Here is a 20,390-nt window from a genome sequence, read left to right as displayed (position 1 = left end):
GGAAAAAAAAAAAAAAAAAAAAAAAAAAACAAACAAAAAAAACACACACACATATTCTATATTATTTTTTTTTTATAATATTTTGAAATAAAAAATATATGTAAGTCTATAGAAAAAATATATTAATTTTTTTTAATTGACTATATTTTTACTTAAAGAATACTTAAAAAAATATAGGAATATTTACATATATAAATATACATATAACTTTTTTTCTTTCTCCTTTTTTTTTTTTTTTCTTGTTATTTATAATGAATATGAATGATTTTTGTGATAATAGAAAATCATGTTTAAAGAAAAAAAAGAAAATTGAAAAATGCTATAACGTATGGGAAAGCATTTTTAGTAAAACTACAGGTTGTAGCAAAGATGAAATTAGAAAAAAAGTTGCTAAAAGAAAAAGAGATAAGGAAAGACTATTATCAATTTTATACGGTAGTGTATTTAAAGGAAGAAAGTATCTATTATATTCAAGAAAGTGGAGAGGGAAAACATTAAGTGAAATAATTAATCAAGATAAAAAAAATTATTTGAATTTAAAGCATTTAAAAAATGTAGACAATAGCTATTTTTGTAAATTAGCTATTGGCTATGTAGACCAAAATGATAAAAATTATTTTAAAAAGAATGGAGAAAATGTATTTATGAAAAATGAAGTAAACACTATGAAAAAAGTTCAACCTACTTTTAATAATACAACTAATAAAAGAAAAGGAACTCACATAGAAAAAAGTGGCACAAATAATGATATAGAAGAAGTATATGATAGATTAAACTTTTTAGAAAAAAGAAGTTATAAAAATAAATACAAAGATAACAATAATTTAAGTATGAACTATCCATATAATAATCGTTTACCGAATGATAAATGTTATGAAGATAATTCAGACGAAAGTAAAGTAGTGAAATATAAATATTTACCTACTGGAGTTTTTTATAGTAGGGTATCAAAATCTTTTATAGCTAATTGGATAGATGATAAAACAAAAAAACAAATTAAAATACCATATAAAATATCAGAGTTTGGTGTTGAAAAGTGTATGATTTTGGCTATATTATCTAGAAATTTAAGAATAAGTAATTTGAATAATGTATTAAAATATTATGATAATTTAACATTAGATCAAAAAGAAAAAATGTTACAAGCTATTAGAACCACTCAAAAAAGCGAAAAATTATTCAATGAGATACTAAAACAGAATAACAAAGATATTACCAATATAGTAAATAGTAACAATGTAGTAAGCAAAAATAATGAAAGTGATCAAAAAAATATATCTTTAAAAAAAAATCTTATTGAAAAAAAAAAAATAAAACAGTCTTATAATAATTCAGAGAAGTTGCCAACAGGGGTATATTTTTACCAAGGTTCTTATGTTGCTAATTGGTGGGAAACGAATCAAAAAAAACAGTTTAAAGTTCCATTTAAAATATCTGAATACGGAATAACAAGAGCTAAAAATTTAGCCATTATTTCTAGATTAATCAGATCATCATCTGCTCAAGAAGTTAATTTACTTTTAACTCAAATGGAACAAAATAAAAATATTACAAAATTAAATTACACTACTATCTCAAATTTAGCTTTTAAATATATCAAAAATCAGCCAAAAAAAGATTTTTAAAATAATATATTTAATATTTGTTATTAATAGATGATTTATATTTCGTAAAATGCTTTTAATTAATACATTTGTTTACGTTTTATATCATTTGTAAAAAAAATAGTAGCAGTATGTATAAAACCATATATATACACAAGTGTGTATACTTTAAAATTGGTTAATAATAATATTGTATATTTTTTTTTTCCTTTTAGTTTCAAAGTTACATATTTTACACAATTTTCGGCTAGTAGAAAAAAAAAAAAATTACCTATTTATATTATTTAAAATTTTTTTTTTTTTTTATCATTTATATAGTTTAAAATAAATTTATGAAAATTTTCAACTTTAAAAATGTTTATGAATTTGTACTATTTTAATTATATCTATAAATAAAAAGTTGTAATGCCTTCATATATATATTTAATAGGTGTATATATTTGCTTTTTTTTTATGAAATTTTAAATTAATTTTTAAACGTATAATTTTATATATTTTTAAAATTTATCATTTTTAACTATATATATAAATATATTTGTATAAATTTTTATATGTTACTTATTACTGCAAAAAATGCCTTTGTATGACATTTATTTTGTTTGTATATCTATTAATTTTTTTTTTTTTTTTTTATATATTTTTTATTTTAATTGGTTATAAAATGTACCCTGAATATCTTTTCATATTTGAATTAACTTTTACAATAATTAAATTAAATAATATTCTTTAATTATTCTTAATTATTTATATGCTATCTATAACACTGAATGATTTTACTATTTTTTTTCAAAAAAAAAAAAAAATAAAATAAATAAAGCGTTATAACATATAAATTTTTCTTTTATATATATATATATATACTATATTATTTTATAATATACACAATTTAACTTTTAATCTTTAAAATTAAAATATAATTGAATATTTAAAATTAAACTGTATTTTTAAAAATTATGATTTATTCCTAATGTTATCATATTAAGACATAGTTAAAAAATTTTCATTAAGGAAACTTAAATTTTATTTTAATATTTAAAAAAAATATGAGAATAGTAAGAGATCATTTTAATAGCAAACGTTAATCACGTCTTGCGTACACCATTTTAATATTTTAGATTTAATAAAAATTGAGAGATACTTGTCTAAAAATAATTTTTTTTTTTTTTAATTTTTGCAATTTATAGGAAATTGAATATATTTTTACCGTAACAAATAATATTTTTTATACAATTTTTCTTGTTTTTTTTTTTTTTTTTAAATATGGAAGACTTTTTAACAAAACTGAAGATAATATCTGAACAATATAATAATTTGTTATTAGAAAAAAAAATAATAGACAAACGAATTGCAAGCATAGAAGAAAACATAACTAAATATGAAGAAACAAAACAAAAATCCATAAAAGAAGTAGAATTTAAAAAAAATCAACTATTAAAAAATAAAAATAAACATTTAATAAAATGTCAAAAAATGGAACAGCTAAACAATAGATTAAATGAAATACTAATAAGAAAACAAAGTATAGATGATGAAGAAGAAAAGAAGATAATAAAAAAACAAATTGACATGGTTAGCAATACATATGTTTTACTAAAAAATATTCAGAAATTAAATGATGTTATAATAAAAAATAATGAATATTACAAAGTCATAACTGATAAGATTCATAATAATGGTTTTAATAATAAAAAAACATTAAATATTTTAAATTGCTTTTTAAATAAAAGCAGAGCAAATATTCAAGATAAAGATTATGATAATTCTACAAATAATTTAAAAATAATACCAACTAATGAAATAACTAAAAATTTAATTTACTTGTTTTCAGAAAATCACACAACCTTAATTTTAGAAAAACAACAATTCTTATTTGTACTTTTAATGAATATTTTAAAAAAAATTCTAGAATCAAAAAAAGACACATATGATGAAAATACATCAAATGAAGTGATTCATAATTTTTTATATCAGAATTATATATCACTACAATAAATTTTAAGTGTTATTTCTATTTTTTGTATTTTTTTTTTTTTTTTTTATCATAATAATTTTTTTTTGTTATATTTTGTTTTAATTATTATGTTTTAATTATTTTTTTTTAATTATTTTTTTTTTTTACAATAAGAAGTTTTTTTTGTTATATTTTGTTTTAATTATTTTTTTTTAATTATTTTTTTTTTAATTATTTTTTTTTTTAAATATTTTTTTTTTTTTTTTTTATGAATCTTGTGAAGTAAAATATAAACATACATCAAAAATATGAAGTAGCTCTAAGTATTAGCTATGAAAAAAAAAAAAAAAAAAATGTTATTTTCATAAAATTTAAAAAAAAAAAAAAATTGTTATTACTAAATATATTTTTCTTGTCTACGTTGTTTACGATTATAATGTAATGGATAAAATTCATTTTTTTTTTCATTTGCGATATATTTACCTGTACTATTTAGAACATATAGTGAATAATAAGTTCTACCAAATTTTCTATTTCTTAAACCGATTAAATTATCAATTTTTTGAGGTAATAATTCTATTTCTTTTGGGTATTCTATAAAAATAAGACAATCATTATGAAAAAGTTGACTTTTTGATATGCTATGAATTAAATCACTATAAATTATCTGCTCATAAGGTGGAGTAAAAAATGCCAAATGAAATTTATCTTGTAAATCAAATTTAAAAGGATTTTTTAATAATTCAATAGCATCTGATCGTATTATTCTATTACCTAAATGACTCAAATTGCATAATTTCAAATTCTCATAAATAGTTCTACAAGAATTAATAGATAAATCAACAAAAGTAACATTTCTGGCATTTCTAGAAATACATTCAATACCTAAATTTCCACTACCACTAAATACATCAATTACATTTATATTATAACAATTGAATATCCCAAGATGAGTTAAAACATTAAATATGGATTCTTTAACTTTACTCATAACAGGTCTAGTGTAGGTATCTGGAGAATATATTTTTTTGTTTTTAAGTTTTCCTTCATGAATACTTAAAATTTTTTTTTTTTTATAATTTATATTTATTGTTTCACTGTATTTCTTTATTTTGCAATATTTATATTTCGTTTTTATTTTACTATTAGGTAATCTCAAAACTTTTAATTCTTCTGTTGGTAATCCATATATATCTTTTTTTATTATTTTTCTTTTACTTTTAATTTCATTATTGTTTATATTTGAATTGTCGTTAATAATTTTATTTTCATTTTTATCTTTGTCATTAATTTCATTTACATTTTCATTTTTATCTTTGTCATTAATTTCATTTACATTTTCATTTCTGAATTCTTCATTAATTTTATCTTTTTTAATCTTTTTTATGTGAATTTTATTATTTTTTTTAACTACATTTAATAATTTAAAAATTTTTATATTAAAGTGATCGTTTTTGATAAATCCGTATAAATGTTTGTCTAAATGAAACACATTTTTTATATATCTATCAGTCTTAATATTTTTATCTAATAAATAAAATTTATCTATATATATATATCTGTTTTTTATATATTTTGCATAACAAAATTTTTTATTTATATTGAAAAGAATAATAAGTAAGCTGCTAAATAATACAAACACTGTATATTTCTTAAAAAAAAGCATTTGTATTAATATATGTTTTTTCTTTGTTTCATTAAGTTACCTCTTTTTCATTCTTAACCTTATATGCTACTATTAATATATATGATACAATTAATAACTTTGCAGAAGCATTATTTTCAAAAGGAATTAAAAGTAATAATTGTAACGTTCTTAAATATTAAAATGAAAGAAAATTAACAATATTTAACCATTTTAAATTAAAAAAAATAATAATAAATAAAAATAATATTAAGATAAGAATAAAATTATAATAAAAAAAAAAAAAATAAGAAAAAATTATTAAGAATTGCGTTGTTTTTTTTTTTTTTTTTTTAAAAGTTTAAACATTAAATTCATAAACGTAATATAAAATCTTTTAATTGAATTTGCTTACATACCTACTTATAATAGTTACAAAAGGAAAAGAATCATATATATATATAAAAAAAAAAAAAAAAAAAAAAAAAAAAACAAATGACTATTATATATTTCAATAATAAAAATAAAATTGTAATATTAAAAGTAATAGTATCACTACGGATATGTAAGTATAAAAAAAGAATTAAAAATGTTATGGAAAATATTATTCAAAATAATATTCATTTTAAACGCATAATTGAAATTTTACATAATTTCAATAGTGTCGTACAGGTTTTTTACAATTTTTTTCTCTTATTTCGTTTTAATTTTACAATGCTTTTTATATATATTTGTTAAAAGCTAACAATTACAATTCATAAAAATATACTAAATATGAAAAATACAATATTTGAAGGATATTTATACTTTATATCTTATGTGTTATTTTTTTATCAATTTTTTTGAAAGTTTTTCTTTTTCATTCTTTTTAAATATACATTTTAGGTATAAAAATTTATGTTTTATTTCCTTAATGTAATCATTGAATCTATTATTTTTTAATAATTCAAAACTAGTGTAATTTTTTTTTTTTTTTTTAATCAAAATATGATTAATAATTTAAGTAGAATTAATTATTTGTCTTTATTATTTCAAAATTTTTTATTATATTTTATTCTTTTGCATTTTTATGACAACAAAGATGAAAAACATTACAAAATGCAAATTAAATAAAATTAACAAAAATATTTTAAATTTTATAAATAACAAAATTTTATTTATAGAAATATTTATATAACTAATATTTTATAAAAAATATATATATATTTGATAAAATATTAAAATTTAAGTCATAATTAAGAAAAAAATAAAACATAAAATATAAAATAAAATTTACTAAATAACAATAAAAATTAATAATTCATATTAATTCTTAATATTTACTTAGATACTTTTAAATTTTGCTAAAGTCAAAATACCCCACTTTATATTTTTTAAGATTTCCTCCAAACCTAAAATATATGTCTCCAAAGTATGAAAATGGGTTAGAAAAATCTGAAAAAAAAAAAAAAAAAATTAATATATTATAAATAATTATATATTATTTCATAATATTTCATATTATTTCATAATATTTCATATTATTTCATATTATCAAAAAGTGCAGATAAAAAAAAAAAATAAAAAAAAATAAATTACAACGTTTATAGGTAAGTGTTTCAAAATAAAAAATAAATTTATTACAATATTTATAGGCAACTATTTCATAATAAAAAGTAAAAAATAATCCTGGAACCTCAGAAGGAATGGAAATTATTAATCTTTTTTTTCCAGTTACAAAATTAAATGTTAACTTCCAACTTGGAGGTTTTTTGTTACGTTTAACATCTTGTCCATTTATAAGATTTGTTAAAGACTTAATAATCTTATCAGTTATATTAGGATTATAGGATACTAATATTTTATTTTTCTCTTCTAAATTTACATTAAACTTTATATGTGTATATTCTAATGTAAATTGGGTATAAACAAAATTAACATCAGAAAAATATTTTTTAAATGAAAACGATTTACTTTCATACTTTTGTTTGTACTTCTTTCTTAATTTGAAATATTGACATAAAGATTTTCCTCTTCTTGAATAAATATAAAATAACTTCCATTTAAAATCCTTTTCAAATTTATCATCAAAATTAAAATAAGCTTTTATTTGATAATCGCCAACTACATCTTTTTCTTTCAATTTAAATGATTTTTTATATCTCTCTTTAAAATTCTTATACTTTTTCTTTAAACCATTAAAAAAACGTTTTGTCCTACTTTTTTTATTTTTATAAACAAATCCATTAATATAATTTATTAAAAAAAAAAAAAATAATAAAAAATGCAACTTTACCATTTTCATTCTATAAAAAATATAAATTATACAATTTCAGAGCATATAAAAAAAATAAAAATTAAATTACTTATTATTTAAAATTCTAAAACTATATATATTTATATATATATTATATTGGTAAAATTATCAATTTTTTTATTATTTATTTTTTNTTAATTAACTAGATACTTAATCCTACAATTTTTCATTTTTTTCTTTTTTTTTTTTTTTTTTTTTCAAAATGTAGGTGGTATAGCACCTAGATGCACATAAATAGCAACATGTAAAAAAAAATATATATGCCTAAAGAATATTTCTAAATTAAAAATGAAGTGACTAAATTAATAATAGGATTAAAAAAAAAAAATGATCTACTAACATATGCCTTTTAATTTTTTAGAAATAAAAATTATAATAAGAAATATTATTTTGTAAAATAAAATCATTACTATAATAAAAGTAAATCTTAAATGAACTAAATGTATTGCTCATTTTATTATTCATTAAAATTAAATCCTTATAGTATACATATGTACTATATTCTATAATTTTTCAAATTACACTAACATATTTTATTGCCTTTTTTTTTAATCTTTCATTCAATTAAGTAATTTTATATATTTATTTTTCACTTTATCCATTTTTATAAAAATTATTTTCTATAATTATGTTTATATAATTACTCATGAAAGTGCTTCTTACAAGCACTCTCATATTAAACAACAAATACCTACACATAAATTCCTTATATACATATATATGTGAAAGTTACATTAGAATATACATATTCAAATTATAATTTCATTTATTTTTCTTTTTTACATAAATGAAAAAAAATTATCTTTTCATTAAAAAGATAAGTGCATTCTTTCTTAAAGAATTGTATATATTTTAAAAAACTAATTTCAATTAGATTCCTAATAATCTTTGTTCTTTTATATTTTTTTTTTTTTAAAATACTTCTAACCATATTATTACAGTGTTTTTAACAATACAAACACATTTGTAGGAATAAATTTAAATATACACAATTTTCCAAATTTAAAATAATGAAGTGTATTTTATTTCAATTTTTTTTTTTTTTTTTTTTTTTTTAAATTATAAAAAACATCACAAAACTGAAATAGCATTATTCTTTATTTATAAGCATGAAATAAAAATTTTAAAAAACTAAAAAACATAATAGTAAATTATAAAGATAACTTACATAATAACGAAAAATAATTGCAAATTTTTTACCTCATATTTTTGAATTAAATAAAAAAGAGAGTCATTGATATGATTAAAAATTAAAAAAAAAAAAAAAATAAAATAAAATAATATTTATAAACATTTTTTTCAATAAATAAAATAAAACCTATATTAATTAAAAAATCTATTATTAAATATATTAATAATATATTAAACTTTTGCAGAATACCCAAAAACCAAATGTTTTATATAGTTCCATTGAACACTTATAAATTATCATTTTAAATGATTTAGAAGTAATAATAATTTAACTTTTTTTTCTATAATTTTTTTTATTTCTATCCTATTATTAAATAAAAGATTCTAAAAATATAATTTTTTTTTTTTCACTTTTTTTGCTTTTACGTATTAACAAGAATTACGATATCTAAGGAATTTTTTATTCGTATACATAAATATATTTCATAATTATTTATCTATATTGTCTTTAGTTTTTTAAATTTTATTTTTTTTTTTTTTTATATTCCATTTATTTACAATTTATGTAGAATAGTTTTAAATTTTAGCTTTAAATATATATTTTAAAAAAAATTTACAGATATTTTATATGCATGTGGTAATTCTTATTTTTTGTATTCTACTTAAAAAAATGCCTCTTAATATGAAAATGAAATTTTATATAAAATAAGATGTAAAACACAATAAAAGAAAAAAATTAAAAAAAAAAAAATTAGGTAAAACATATCAGTAGTATTTAGCACTAGTTACTTTTAATAAAAATTGTAATTGTTGAATTTATTTTGATATTAATAATAAACTATTAATAAGTCATTCACAAAAAAAATGAGTAAGAAAAAAGTTTTTTTTTTTTTTTGTATCTTCTCCTCATTACTAATATATGCATATGTTTATAGTATAAGTATTACTCATATATCAAACGAAAAGGAAAAATTAAAATTAATAGAACATAATGATGCAAATGTATCTATTGCAGTCTTTAACTTATCCAATGAAATGCTTTATGTTGATCAGCAGCATTTTACAAATATTAAAAAGTTGCAACACATTCTAATAAAGTGCCTAAAATCAGAAAAAAAACATATTATAGATAATCTAGGAATAGAAAGTATAAAATTTTTGTTATTTGAGTATTTTAAGAAAGAAATGTATAATAATTTAACGCTTTTTTTTCAGTTCATTAAAAATAATTTTCATTACCTTAATAAAACAATATATGTAGAAAAAAAAAGATATAAATTATCACCAAAAGATTACATTGAAAATGATAAATTATTAGATTTACTAGAAAAAGTGATGAATTTTGATAAAAGAAATAATGCTATATATCTTGAAAAATTATATCAATTTAAAAATATAATGGAATGTTTTTATGTATCTATATCAATGAATTTAGAGAATGAAAAAAATCCAATAGTTTTATATATGAAAATAGATGATAGTAATAATTATATTAACATAAAAATAGATAATAATTTATTATCAAAAAGCATTAGCAATATTAAAGAAAAGGAATCTCTATATAGTGACAAAACTCAAATTCTTCCTAATCTATTAGATCCATTAAGAACAAATAATTTAACTTTGAGAATGCCAAGAAATTTTAAATGGCCATTAAATTATTTCCGAAATTTATGTGTAAGTAATAATTATAAAGTTGCTTCTGAAAATTGGGTTAATTATTTTTATAATCACAATGAGACTTTATGCCATATTGAAACATGTGGATCCGGTGACTGCTTATTTTTAACGTTAGAATATTTACTAAATGATAATGAAATAGCAACAGATAATATATTTTTAAATGAAAATATAAAAGAAAGTGAATATATTAAGTGGTATATAAAAAATATAAAGCTCCTAAATCAAAAAAAATTTAATGTTATTGATTTAAGGTATATAACTACTTATTTTTTTATAAAATATTTTCCAGGATATTCTAATGAAAATGATATAGATGAATCATATATAAATGAAAAATTAGATTTATTAATAAATCTTGAATTCATAAATTATTATTTAAAAAAAGATTTAATTTTTGAAATGATACAGAATAAAAATGAAAAAAAAAACATAAAAGAAAAGTCATTTTTATCAACCATATCAGATTTTCTCGTTAATGTTATACCATTTCGTAATTTTTCATCTAATAGTGATAATAATGATGATGATTATAATGACAATAATAATAATTATGATGATAATTATAATGACAATAATAATAATTATGATGATAATTATAATGACTATAATAACAACAATAATGATGATAATTATAATGACAATAATGACAATTATGATGATGATTATAATAACAAAAATAACAATTACAGTAAATGTTATTCATCTTCTACATCCTACTTAGATGATAACATTAGTAAAAATCTCTATTCTTTTCATGAATATGCTGATAATTGTAATAACAATTCTTTCCTTTCTTCTGATGATAATAAATATTATTCATTGTCATCTTCAGAACACAAACAAATATCATCTCATGATTTGAAAGATGTAAATAGAAACAAGAAAGATATAACTAGTAGATTAAAAGATTCAATACACAAATTAAATGAAAAAGAAATAGAATATGACTCAAAATTGGTAAATAGTTTATTATATAACACTAATGAAAATATAATAAAAAAGGATATGAATCAAGGTATATTCAATACTAAGAATGAAGAATATAGAAATGAAGATATGTATAAATCACGAACATACGAATTAAATAAAAACAAAAAAACAAACGAAACAATATCAAATAAAAAAGATCGTATTAATTTAAGTGAAAATAGGAATATTAGAGATTATAATGAGTACAATAATACTGAATCAGTTAACTTAGAGAGAAAAAATTATGATGATGAATATGAAAGTATTTTAGACGATATTGATAACTTTGGATATAGAATATATGAGTTGATTTTTTTTAAAATAGTATCATTATCAGATAATAAATTAACTTTAAATAAATTAAGAAAACTTAATAAAAAAAGTCTACAAGAATTAAAAGGAACAAATTTGAAAGTAAAAGTTATTGGATCACATGTATTTATGAAAAACATTGAAGAAGGAAATATTCTCCCATTTTATAATTCAGATAATATAAAAGATAAATTAAATAACCCTTTTAGTGAAGAAAATTATGCAAATAAAGATTTGTATGTGATTATATTAAAAACAACATTTGGTAAAAATATAAAAAGAAAGAGTGATGGAATAATTTCTAAAAGTTTGTTATTAAAACATGATGGAGATAGCATATCTTATTGGTCAATAAAAAATAATAAATATCACTTTACTAGTGACAATAAAGTAATTCAAACTAGCACCATTCAAGAAAAGGCATCAGCTTTATTTTATGAAAGAACAAGAACTGGTCATATTCATTGGGGAGATGAAATTGACTATGATGCATTTCAAAAAATGTTTAATATCGGTTTAATTACATTTATAAATGGTAGTACTGAATTTTTTTTTTCAAAAGATACTTTTAAAGAATACGAATTATATTTTTTAATCTACTTTTATTCAGATATTCATTTTGAACCAGGAGTTCACATAACAATAAAAGGAAATAATGCAAGTCTTAAATCTGCATATAAAAAAAATAAAATTCCTCATTCCTTTTTAGAAATAGTTAAGAAATAACATAAGAAAATAAAAATTGTATCATATAAAAATTTAAAAAGAAAAATATTAATATACAACAACAACATATATATATATATATATATATAAACTAAATAAGTATAGGTGAATTATTAATTAAAAAAAAAAAAAATATAAAAATTTTATTTTTTTTTTTTTTTTCATTTTTAATTATAACTCTTATTTGTTTCATATTTTTAATAGTTATCCTTATTTTGTTTTTTCCTTTTTTACATTTTCTTTTAGTTTCTTTTTTCTATAAATATTTGCTACAAAATTTTAATGTTCTATTTTTGATCTATTTGGTTTTTCATATTAATTTGTTATTTAGAAATTCTATATAAATAATTTTTTTAATTGTTATAAATAAAAAAAATTTTTTTATCTTTTTTTATAAATGGTAATTTTTTATTTTTAAAAATGAAAATGTAGGAATTCTGAAATTTCTAATAAGGAAAAAATTATTTTAATTTTTCTTTCCCTTTTTTCTAACATGATTATTCATTATAAATAAAAATTTTATGATAGTCCTAAAATGAGATACATAAAATGCTTTTAATATAAATCATTTTATGTTAACTTTTTCCTAAACATAGATTAACTATATATATATATATATATATTTTTTTTTTTTTTTAAAAATTAAATTGTAAATGATATATTATACTCCGTAATACGTGAAACTTCTTTTTATTTCTATATTACAAAATAATTTCTTTTTTAAATTCTGCTTTTCAACGAAACTTTATTTCTTTGAAATTGCTATGAATAAGGTGAAGTATTATATGTAAGCTATTAATAAATTTAATTAAAAGAATTAAATAAATAATAGGATCTAATTCATGTCTGAAAAAAAGCAAGTTGGTGCAAAAGACAACATTCTTGAATTATATATTCTTCTATTGAATTAGTGACATTACTTTAAATGTAAAATTTTTATTTTGATTATTGTCTTAATTATAGTATAAATATGAAATATATATATATATATATGTATATTAATTTTTATTTTATTTTTTTATTTTTTTTTTTTGGGAATTCTAATTTTTGTTTGATATTTATATTCTTTTTAATTTATTTAATTTTTAATAGAATTTGTTAAATACTTTAGTCTATATTTATTCTATTTATGTTATTAAATGCTATATATTTACTTTAATATTTTTTTAAAAAAGAAAACATATGAAAATGCAATAATTTAGCATATATAGTATTGATAAATAAGCAACCAAATATATATAAATAAAATTAGAAGATAATATATTTCTTGAATTTAAAGTTTAAAATTTCTTTCATTTGGTTAACAAAAATCAAATATATCTACATCTATTAGGAAATATAGATATACTATTTTTAATTTGTTATAAACACTTTTATTTTTAATTAAAACCTATATAAATTACTTGATAGTAATTTAAAGAATAGTAATATCCTTTTTTTAAAAAAAAAAAAAAAAAATGAATAAAAATAAAGTATGTTTTTTTCAAATTTTTACATTTCTAATAGTATATGTAAAATGTGTATATAGTACTAACATTCCTTTTTCTTCGAATGAGAAAAAGGAACTAAATTTATTCAAAGACATTTTATTTGATAATAAAAATGATATAGAACATTATTTTTTTCTAAATGAATTAGTATTAAAATTAAAAGATGCATTTAATATACCTAACTATGACTTAGATGCAAATGAGACAAGTATAGAATCTTTTGAAAGTATATGCGATTCTTTAAAGGAATTATATATTGAAATATTAAGAAACTTTGTATATAATGAAAATAATGATCAAAAAAAAGATTTAACAAAATACTCTAATATATTAAAAAAATTTCTTAAAAAAATTTATTACTTATTAAGTGACAAGAAAAGAGATGATATTAATATTGATAATGATACTTTAAGAATTTTAATTATTAGATTTTTATCTTCTATGAATAATATAAAAAATAATTCATTAAAAGATAAAAATGTTTTAAAACTTAGTAAGGTTATAGTAACAAATTATGCATTATATATTGCAAATCAAAATAAAGATATCAAAGATGTTAATGAAGATACGAATAATGGTTCTGAAACTATCCTCACAGATAACAACTTAAATGTCTACAAAAAAAATATTTTAATTCATTTTTCTCATAACACAAAACTAAAAATTTTTTTTTCAAATATTAATACATTGAGTGATTTAACAAAAATGTTTTATAAGTTTTATACACATTTTACAAATAAAAAAGTGATAGAAAAAGAAGTAAATTCTATAAAAACAATATATTTAATAGATGAAATATTGAAAATTATTAGATATATTAACACTTATATAAAGGATAATGGTATAGAAGGTATTTTAAACTCAAACAATTTTTGTATCAATATTCAAAACTCTTTTAAAAATATATGTGAAATTATGCCAGAAGAATTGCAAATTGGCGAATCTAAATATAATGTAATAGAAAAATTAACAATAGGATTTTTTGACATTTTAAAAGATATATATAAAGATAATAAATATTATATAAATTTAATAAATAAAGAAAAAACGAATATCAAAAGATACAAAGAAAATTATATGGATGGATTTGAAGAGAATAAAAAATTGAAATTAATAAAACATATAGATTCAAATGAATTTATTGCAGTCTTTAACTTATCCAATGAAATGCTTTGTATTGATCAACAGCATTTTACAAATATTAAAAAGTTGCAACACATTCTAATAATGTGCCTAAAATCAGAAAAAAAAAAACATATTTTAGATAATATAGGAATAGAAAATATAAAATTTTTGTTATTTGAGTATTTTAAGAAAGAAATATATAATAATTTAAAGCTTTTTTTTCAGTTCATTAAAAAGAATTTTGATTATCTTAATAAAACAATATATGTAGAAAAAAAAAGATATAAATTATCACCAAAAGATTACATTGAAAATGATAAATTATTAGATTTACTAGAAAAAGTAATGAATTTTGATAAAAGAAATAATGCTATATATCTTGAAAAATTATATCAATTTAAAAATATAATGGAATGTTTTTATGTATCTATATCAATGAATTTAGAAAATGAAAAAAATCCAATAGTTTTATATATGAAAATGAATGATAATAACAATTATATTAGCATAAAAATAGATAATAATGTACTAGAAAACAATGATAATAATAATGAAAAAAAAAAATTCCTATATAGAGATAATATGCAAGATTTTCAAAATTTATTAAATACATCAGAAATAAACAGCTCATTTATTCAGATCCCACAAATTTACAAAATTCCATTGTATCAATTTACTAATATATGTGATAAACGCAAAGAAAAATCTCCATCTGGTAATTGGATTCGCTATTTTTCTGAATATAATGAAACATTGTGTCTTATATTGTCGAATGATAAATCAACTGGATTATTTCCAGCTTTAGTAAGATCATTAATAATGAATAAAATAGATAAAAATATAATTTTAAACAATATTATTTCAGAATATAAACATTTCCTTCAATGGTATTTTACTAATATAAAATCAAAAAAAGAAAAATATTTAAATGTTGGCGATTTATCCATTTTTTCTACTATGTATAAATTTAAGTATTTTCCTAAATACTCCAGTAGTTTTTCCAGTATACATATAGAATCAATTTTTCCATCTTATATTAAAGATGAATTAGAAGAATTCAATTTTTTAAAAAATGAACCTAATGATTTAGATAGAAAAGGAAGAGATATAGAAAAAAGTAAATCACAGATACTTGATGATTTTTTTTCTGATAATCCATCTGCTCCTCCTCCTTCTCCATCTGATTTTAACTCTTCAACTCCTTTTTTTAGATACTCTAAACCATCTGCCGTTCCTCTTTCTGCATCTTTTAATAAATCAAAACCCATTTCTAAAAGGTATCTTAATCCGAATACTTCTCCTCTTCCACCATCTGATGATTACCTTGATTTTTTAACTCCACTTTCCTTTGAATATGATAATTCATCTGATTTTATTCCTACCCCTTCTACATCTACCGCTTCTACATATACCTCTTCTACTTTTACTGATTCTATTCCTTCCTTACCTACTGTTACATCAACTTTTTTGTCTGAAGATATTTCATCCATTGCTCCATATAGTTCTTTTGATTCTCCATATTTTTCTCATTCTCCTAGATCTCAATTCAAATTCATTCGTCCATATGATATCCCTCCTTCCTCAAATAATTCTCTCTATACATCTATACATACTACTCCGACTAATACTACTATTTCTACTCCTATTAATACGAATTCTCCTGATTCTATTTTGACTGATACACCCATTAGTACTAATACACCTACTACTGATACTATTTTTTCAACTCCATATTATCCTTCAGATTCTAATGTTACTAATACTACTAATTTGAATGAATCACATTTTGAAAGATATAAAAAAATACCGAAGCATAGATCTTCAATAAGAGCTTATAAAGTTGCAAGAAAAAGCAAAGAAAAAGCAAGAAAATTAAAGGATATAGGAAAGACGCAAAAAAGAGAAAAAAATTCACGTAATACCCTTAAACCTATAAAGTCTGCAAGTTTTGAATCTATGATGAATGAATTTGCTGATAAATTTAAGAAAATAGTTAGTACTAGTCATAAGAAAAAAAATGAACCTATAGAAACTGAAATAGAACCTTCAAAAGATATGGGAGATAATGAAAATATAGGAAAAACTAAATTGAAAGTGGGAAAAAATAAAGTTACGTTTAAATTAGATGATTCAGAAATAAATAGTTCAAAAGAACCTGCAAGTAATGAAGAAAATAAAGATAGTTTTCAATTCCCAAAAGAGACCGTTTTAGCAGATGTACATTCATATGTAGATGTAGATCCAGGTTTTAATTATGAAGTACATATATATGAAAATATTGATGGAAAATATGAAGATATTTTAAAAGATGTAGATAAAGATGGATTTAGAACATACGAACAATTGGTTATATCAGAATTATTATTACCGGAAGGTATTGATATAAATGAGATATCTCCTTCAGAAAGAGAGAAAATTCTTCATGAATCTGAAAGTAATCATAAATCTATAGTTGTAGGAATCCAATTATGTAATTTTCCGTATCAAGTGGGAGACTTTATAAAATTATACGATATGGAAGACATGATAAAACATATAACAAAATTGCTTGATGAAAGTAATAAAAATACATATTTTATTTTAAAAAGTAATTCTTACCTTAAAAACATAAAAAGAGATGATGGAGTTATTACAAAAAGTGTTAGATGTATTTCAAAAAATAATGCTATAAGCGCATATTCTATATGGAATAATGAATTTCACATATCTAATTATGGAATGATTTTAAAAACTCAAACATTAGAGGAAAAGGCTTTAGCTTATTATATTGAAAGAATATATATGGGATCAAATAGTTATTTATATAATGATGACGTAAAAGCTTTACAAGATATGCTTAAAGTTGGCTTCATTATTTTTGAAGATGGAGAACATATATTAAATGAAGGATCTTCTATTTATGGCAATTATAAAAATTTTCTATTATTATATTATTTAAATGAATATAATATTTTTTTAGCAAACCATATTGAATTACATGATAAAAAGGAAATTTGCCATACTGGTTATGAAGCTAAAGATTTACCAGATTCTTTAAAAAGTTTGATGAGCTAAACAGTCAGATATACAATTAATATTTTTACAAAAAAACAGGAAGAAATACAAGTTAAAATTAAAGAATGGAAAAAATTAAAAAAAAAGTTTTTTTTCTACTTATTTTAACGTTATATCCAAATTTTATAATTTTAATTTTGTAGGTTTTAATTTATTATTTTCAATTTATATATTTTATTTTTATAGTATTTTTTTTTTAAATATTTATCTCTTATATATATGTAATATTTTTTATCACTTAAAGAATATGAGTACACTTTTGATATATTAGTTTTTTTTTTTTTTTTTTTTTTTTTTATTTTTATGTTTTAAAACAAAAAAATATTTATTGTTACAATTTTTTGGTTACACTTTTTTTGAAAATTATATTTTTTTTTTTATTATACTACTATTCATATCTTTTATAAAAGAAATAATTTAAATAAGGTTTTAAAAAAAGAGTACATATTTTTAATACCTCCTGAGTTATTAATCCTGCTAAAAGTAGTGATACGCAGTTATTATTAATATTAGAATATTTATTATAAGTAATAAATATATTGTTAATTTTTTCTATATTTTGTAGTAAAAAGCTTTTATTTATATCTATTAATGAATATAAACGTACTATGGATTTTTCATTTTTATTAGACAAAAAGGATTTATATCTTATTTCCTGTTGATATTTTGTATTTCCTTTCTTTTTAAGGTTAACAACAAGAGGATTTTTATAAAAATTTAGGATATCATTTTTTTTATTGCATGACAATATTTTACTTTTTCTTTTTAAAATTTTATTATTTGAATCACATTTTTTTTCTTCAGAAGAACTGTCAGAAAAATATTTTTCATTTTTTAAGAGATGAACATTATTTTCATGAGTTTTTTGGTAAGAACTAACTATATATAAATATAAAAAGTCTAAAAAATTATTAAATATACTATTTTCATTTTTGTTGTTTTCTTTTTTCCTTATAAAATGAAAATTAGAAAAAAAATAAGTAAAATAAGATATATTAAATCGTTTCTTAAAATTATATTTTTTTCTTTTTCTATCAATTATATATTTAATTTCTTTTTTGTCTGATATGTTTCTTTTTTTTAAAATGTTATTAATATTTTTATCATTAAAGCTAAAATCAAATAAATAAGGCAACTTTTTTTTTTTTTTTATAAAGCTTTTATATACAACTAAGAATATAAATAAATGGGTTTTGTTTATTAATTTTTTATCCTTTAAAAAATAATTTATCCTTAAGATAATTTCATTTAAATTTATAAGAATATTTATCTTCTTCATACTAAAATGTAGGTTAGTCAATTCATTTTTTTTTTTAATAAATTCCAAAAAATTAATTTTTTTTTTATCTTTTAAATTACAAAAATCTTGATAACATTTAACTAAAAATAAAATTTTGTCTGATGGTGTGTTATTTGTAAAATAACTATATTCTATATTTTTTACATATTCTTTTAACTCATTATTTAATGAAATGGATAAATAGTAATAATAAGAAAAATCATCATTTTTATCATTATCCATATATAAGTGGTTTTTTATGCATATATTTAAATAACCTAGAAATCCATTCGAATGACAAGTAACAACATTTTTATTATTTTCTATACAAAGTTTTTCTATCATTAAATTGTTTTTTACTGATAAATTACAAACTATAATATCATAAGAATTATTATTCTTTAATATTTCGTTATGAAAATACTGTATGGGATTTTCAACAATACAATCAATATTTGCGTTTTCATTTATATTCATTAAATTATTTTTTATAACTTTACATCTATAATTATTTACTACATTAGTACAAAATATATAATATTTTGAATCATCAGAATTTGCTAATTCATTATCCACAATTGTTAAGTTACTAACTCCACTTAATAATAATCCTTTAGCAATTTCTAAAGTAATTAAATTGCTACCTAATATACATATAAAGTTACTCATTAAAATTTTTTGATGCTCTAATCCCCACAAAGATATTTGCCTTTTAAATTTTTCATAGTTTTTCATAATTTAAAAGTTAAAGAGTACATAATAATTTTTTTTAAAACTAAAGAATACAAAAAAAAAAAAAAAAAAAATAAAATAATAAAATAAAAAGAAAAATATTCTAATTAAATATAATTTATGAAAAATATATAAATAATTTAGGGAGTTAAATTTATACATAGATAAGAACACAAATGATTAAAAAAAGTAACACATTATATAAGATATAAATAAGTATATTTAAAAGAACAAACATAAAATAAAAATATTTAAAGTAATCAGTAATACGTATATTTTATATAGTTATATTAAAAAAAAATATATATATATTATTATCATTCTAATAAATGAAATAATTTTAAAATTATTTATTTACTTTTTTTTCTGCATAATTTGAAATACTTTTTTTTTTTTTTTTTTTTTTTTTATTTT

General features: G+C 18.3%; 7 protein-coding genes across 7 annotated transcripts; 4 read left to right on the top strand and 3 right to left on the bottom strand.

Moving 5' to 3' along the window:
• Nucleotides 1-251: 251 nt before the first annotated feature.
• ApiAP2 (transcription factor with AP2 domain(s), putative) lies at nt 252-1,625 on the top strand (the record flags this gene model as incomplete). Its single annotated transcript, XM_028671369.1, has 1 exon — nt 252-1,625. The coding sequence occupies one exon, from the start codon at nt 252-254 to the stop codon at nt 1,623-1,625; it is 1,374 nt and encodes a 457-aa protein (XP_028528028.1).
• A 1,239-nt stretch (nt 1,626-2,864) lies between these two features.
• On the top strand, nt 2,865-3,596 carry PGAL8A_00261900 (conserved Plasmodium protein, unknown function; the record flags this gene model as incomplete). The annotated part of the gene is made up of 1 exon (XM_028671368.1): nt 2,865-3,596. One exon carries the CDS (start codon nt 2,865-2,867, stop codon nt 3,594-3,596), a length of 732 nt encoding a protein of 243 aa, XP_028528027.1.
• A 356-nt stretch (nt 3,597-3,952) lies between these two features.
• PGAL8A_00261800 (N6-adenine-specific methylase, putative) lies at nt 3,953-5,221 on the bottom strand (the record flags this gene model as incomplete). The annotated part of the gene is made up of 1 exon (XM_028671367.1): nt 3,953-5,221. One exon carries the CDS (start codon nt 5,219-5,221, stop codon nt 3,953-3,955), a length of 1,269 nt encoding a protein of 422 aa, XP_028528026.1.
• Nucleotides 5,222-6,512: 1,291 nt separating this feature from the next.
• On the bottom strand, nt 6,513-7,457 carry PGAL8A_00261700 (conserved Plasmodium protein, unknown function; the record flags this gene model as incomplete). The annotated part of the gene is made up of 2 exons (XM_028671365.1): nt 6,513-6,613; nt 6,803-7,457. The coding sequence occupies 2 exons, from the start codon at nt 7,455-7,457 to the stop codon at nt 6,513-6,515; spliced, it is 756 nt and encodes a 251-aa protein (XP_028528025.1).
• A 2,013-nt stretch (nt 7,458-9,470) lies between these two features.
• On the top strand, nt 9,471-12,296 carry PGAL8A_00261600 (conserved Plasmodium protein, unknown function; the record flags this gene model as incomplete). The annotated part of the gene is made up of 1 exon (XM_028671364.1): nt 9,471-12,296. One exon carries the CDS (start codon nt 9,471-9,473, stop codon nt 12,294-12,296), a length of 2,826 nt encoding a protein of 941 aa, XP_028528024.1.
• A 1,457-nt stretch (nt 12,297-13,753) lies between these two features.
• On the top strand, nt 13,754-17,965 carry PGAL8A_00261500 (conserved Plasmodium protein, unknown function; the record flags this gene model as incomplete). The annotated part of the gene is made up of 1 exon (XM_028671363.1): nt 13,754-17,965. The coding sequence occupies one exon, from the start codon at nt 13,754-13,756 to the stop codon at nt 17,963-17,965; it is 4,212 nt and encodes a 1,403-aa protein (XP_028528023.1).
• Nucleotides 17,966-18,353: 388 nt separating this feature from the next.
• Nucleotides 18,354-19,979, bottom strand: PGAL8A_00261400 (ubiquitin-activating enzyme E1, putative; the record flags this gene model as incomplete). Its single annotated transcript, XM_028671362.1, has 1 exon — nt 18,354-19,979. The coding sequence occupies one exon, from the start codon at nt 19,977-19,979 to the stop codon at nt 18,354-18,356; it is 1,626 nt and encodes a 541-aa protein (XP_028528022.1).
• Nucleotides 19,980-20,390: the final 411 nt, after the last annotated feature.

This window comes from Plasmodium gallinaceum, assembly GCF_900005855.1.
Source record: "Plasmodium gallinaceum strain 8A genome assembly, contig: PGAL8A_v1_76, whole genome shotgun sequence".
Taxonomy (NCBI): domain Eukaryota; phylum Apicomplexa; class Aconoidasida; order Haemosporida; family Plasmodiidae; genus Plasmodium; species Plasmodium gallinaceum.
The sequence above is the reverse complement of the archived record's forward strand: the minus strand, read 5'-3'. Positions and strand labels throughout refer to the sequence as shown.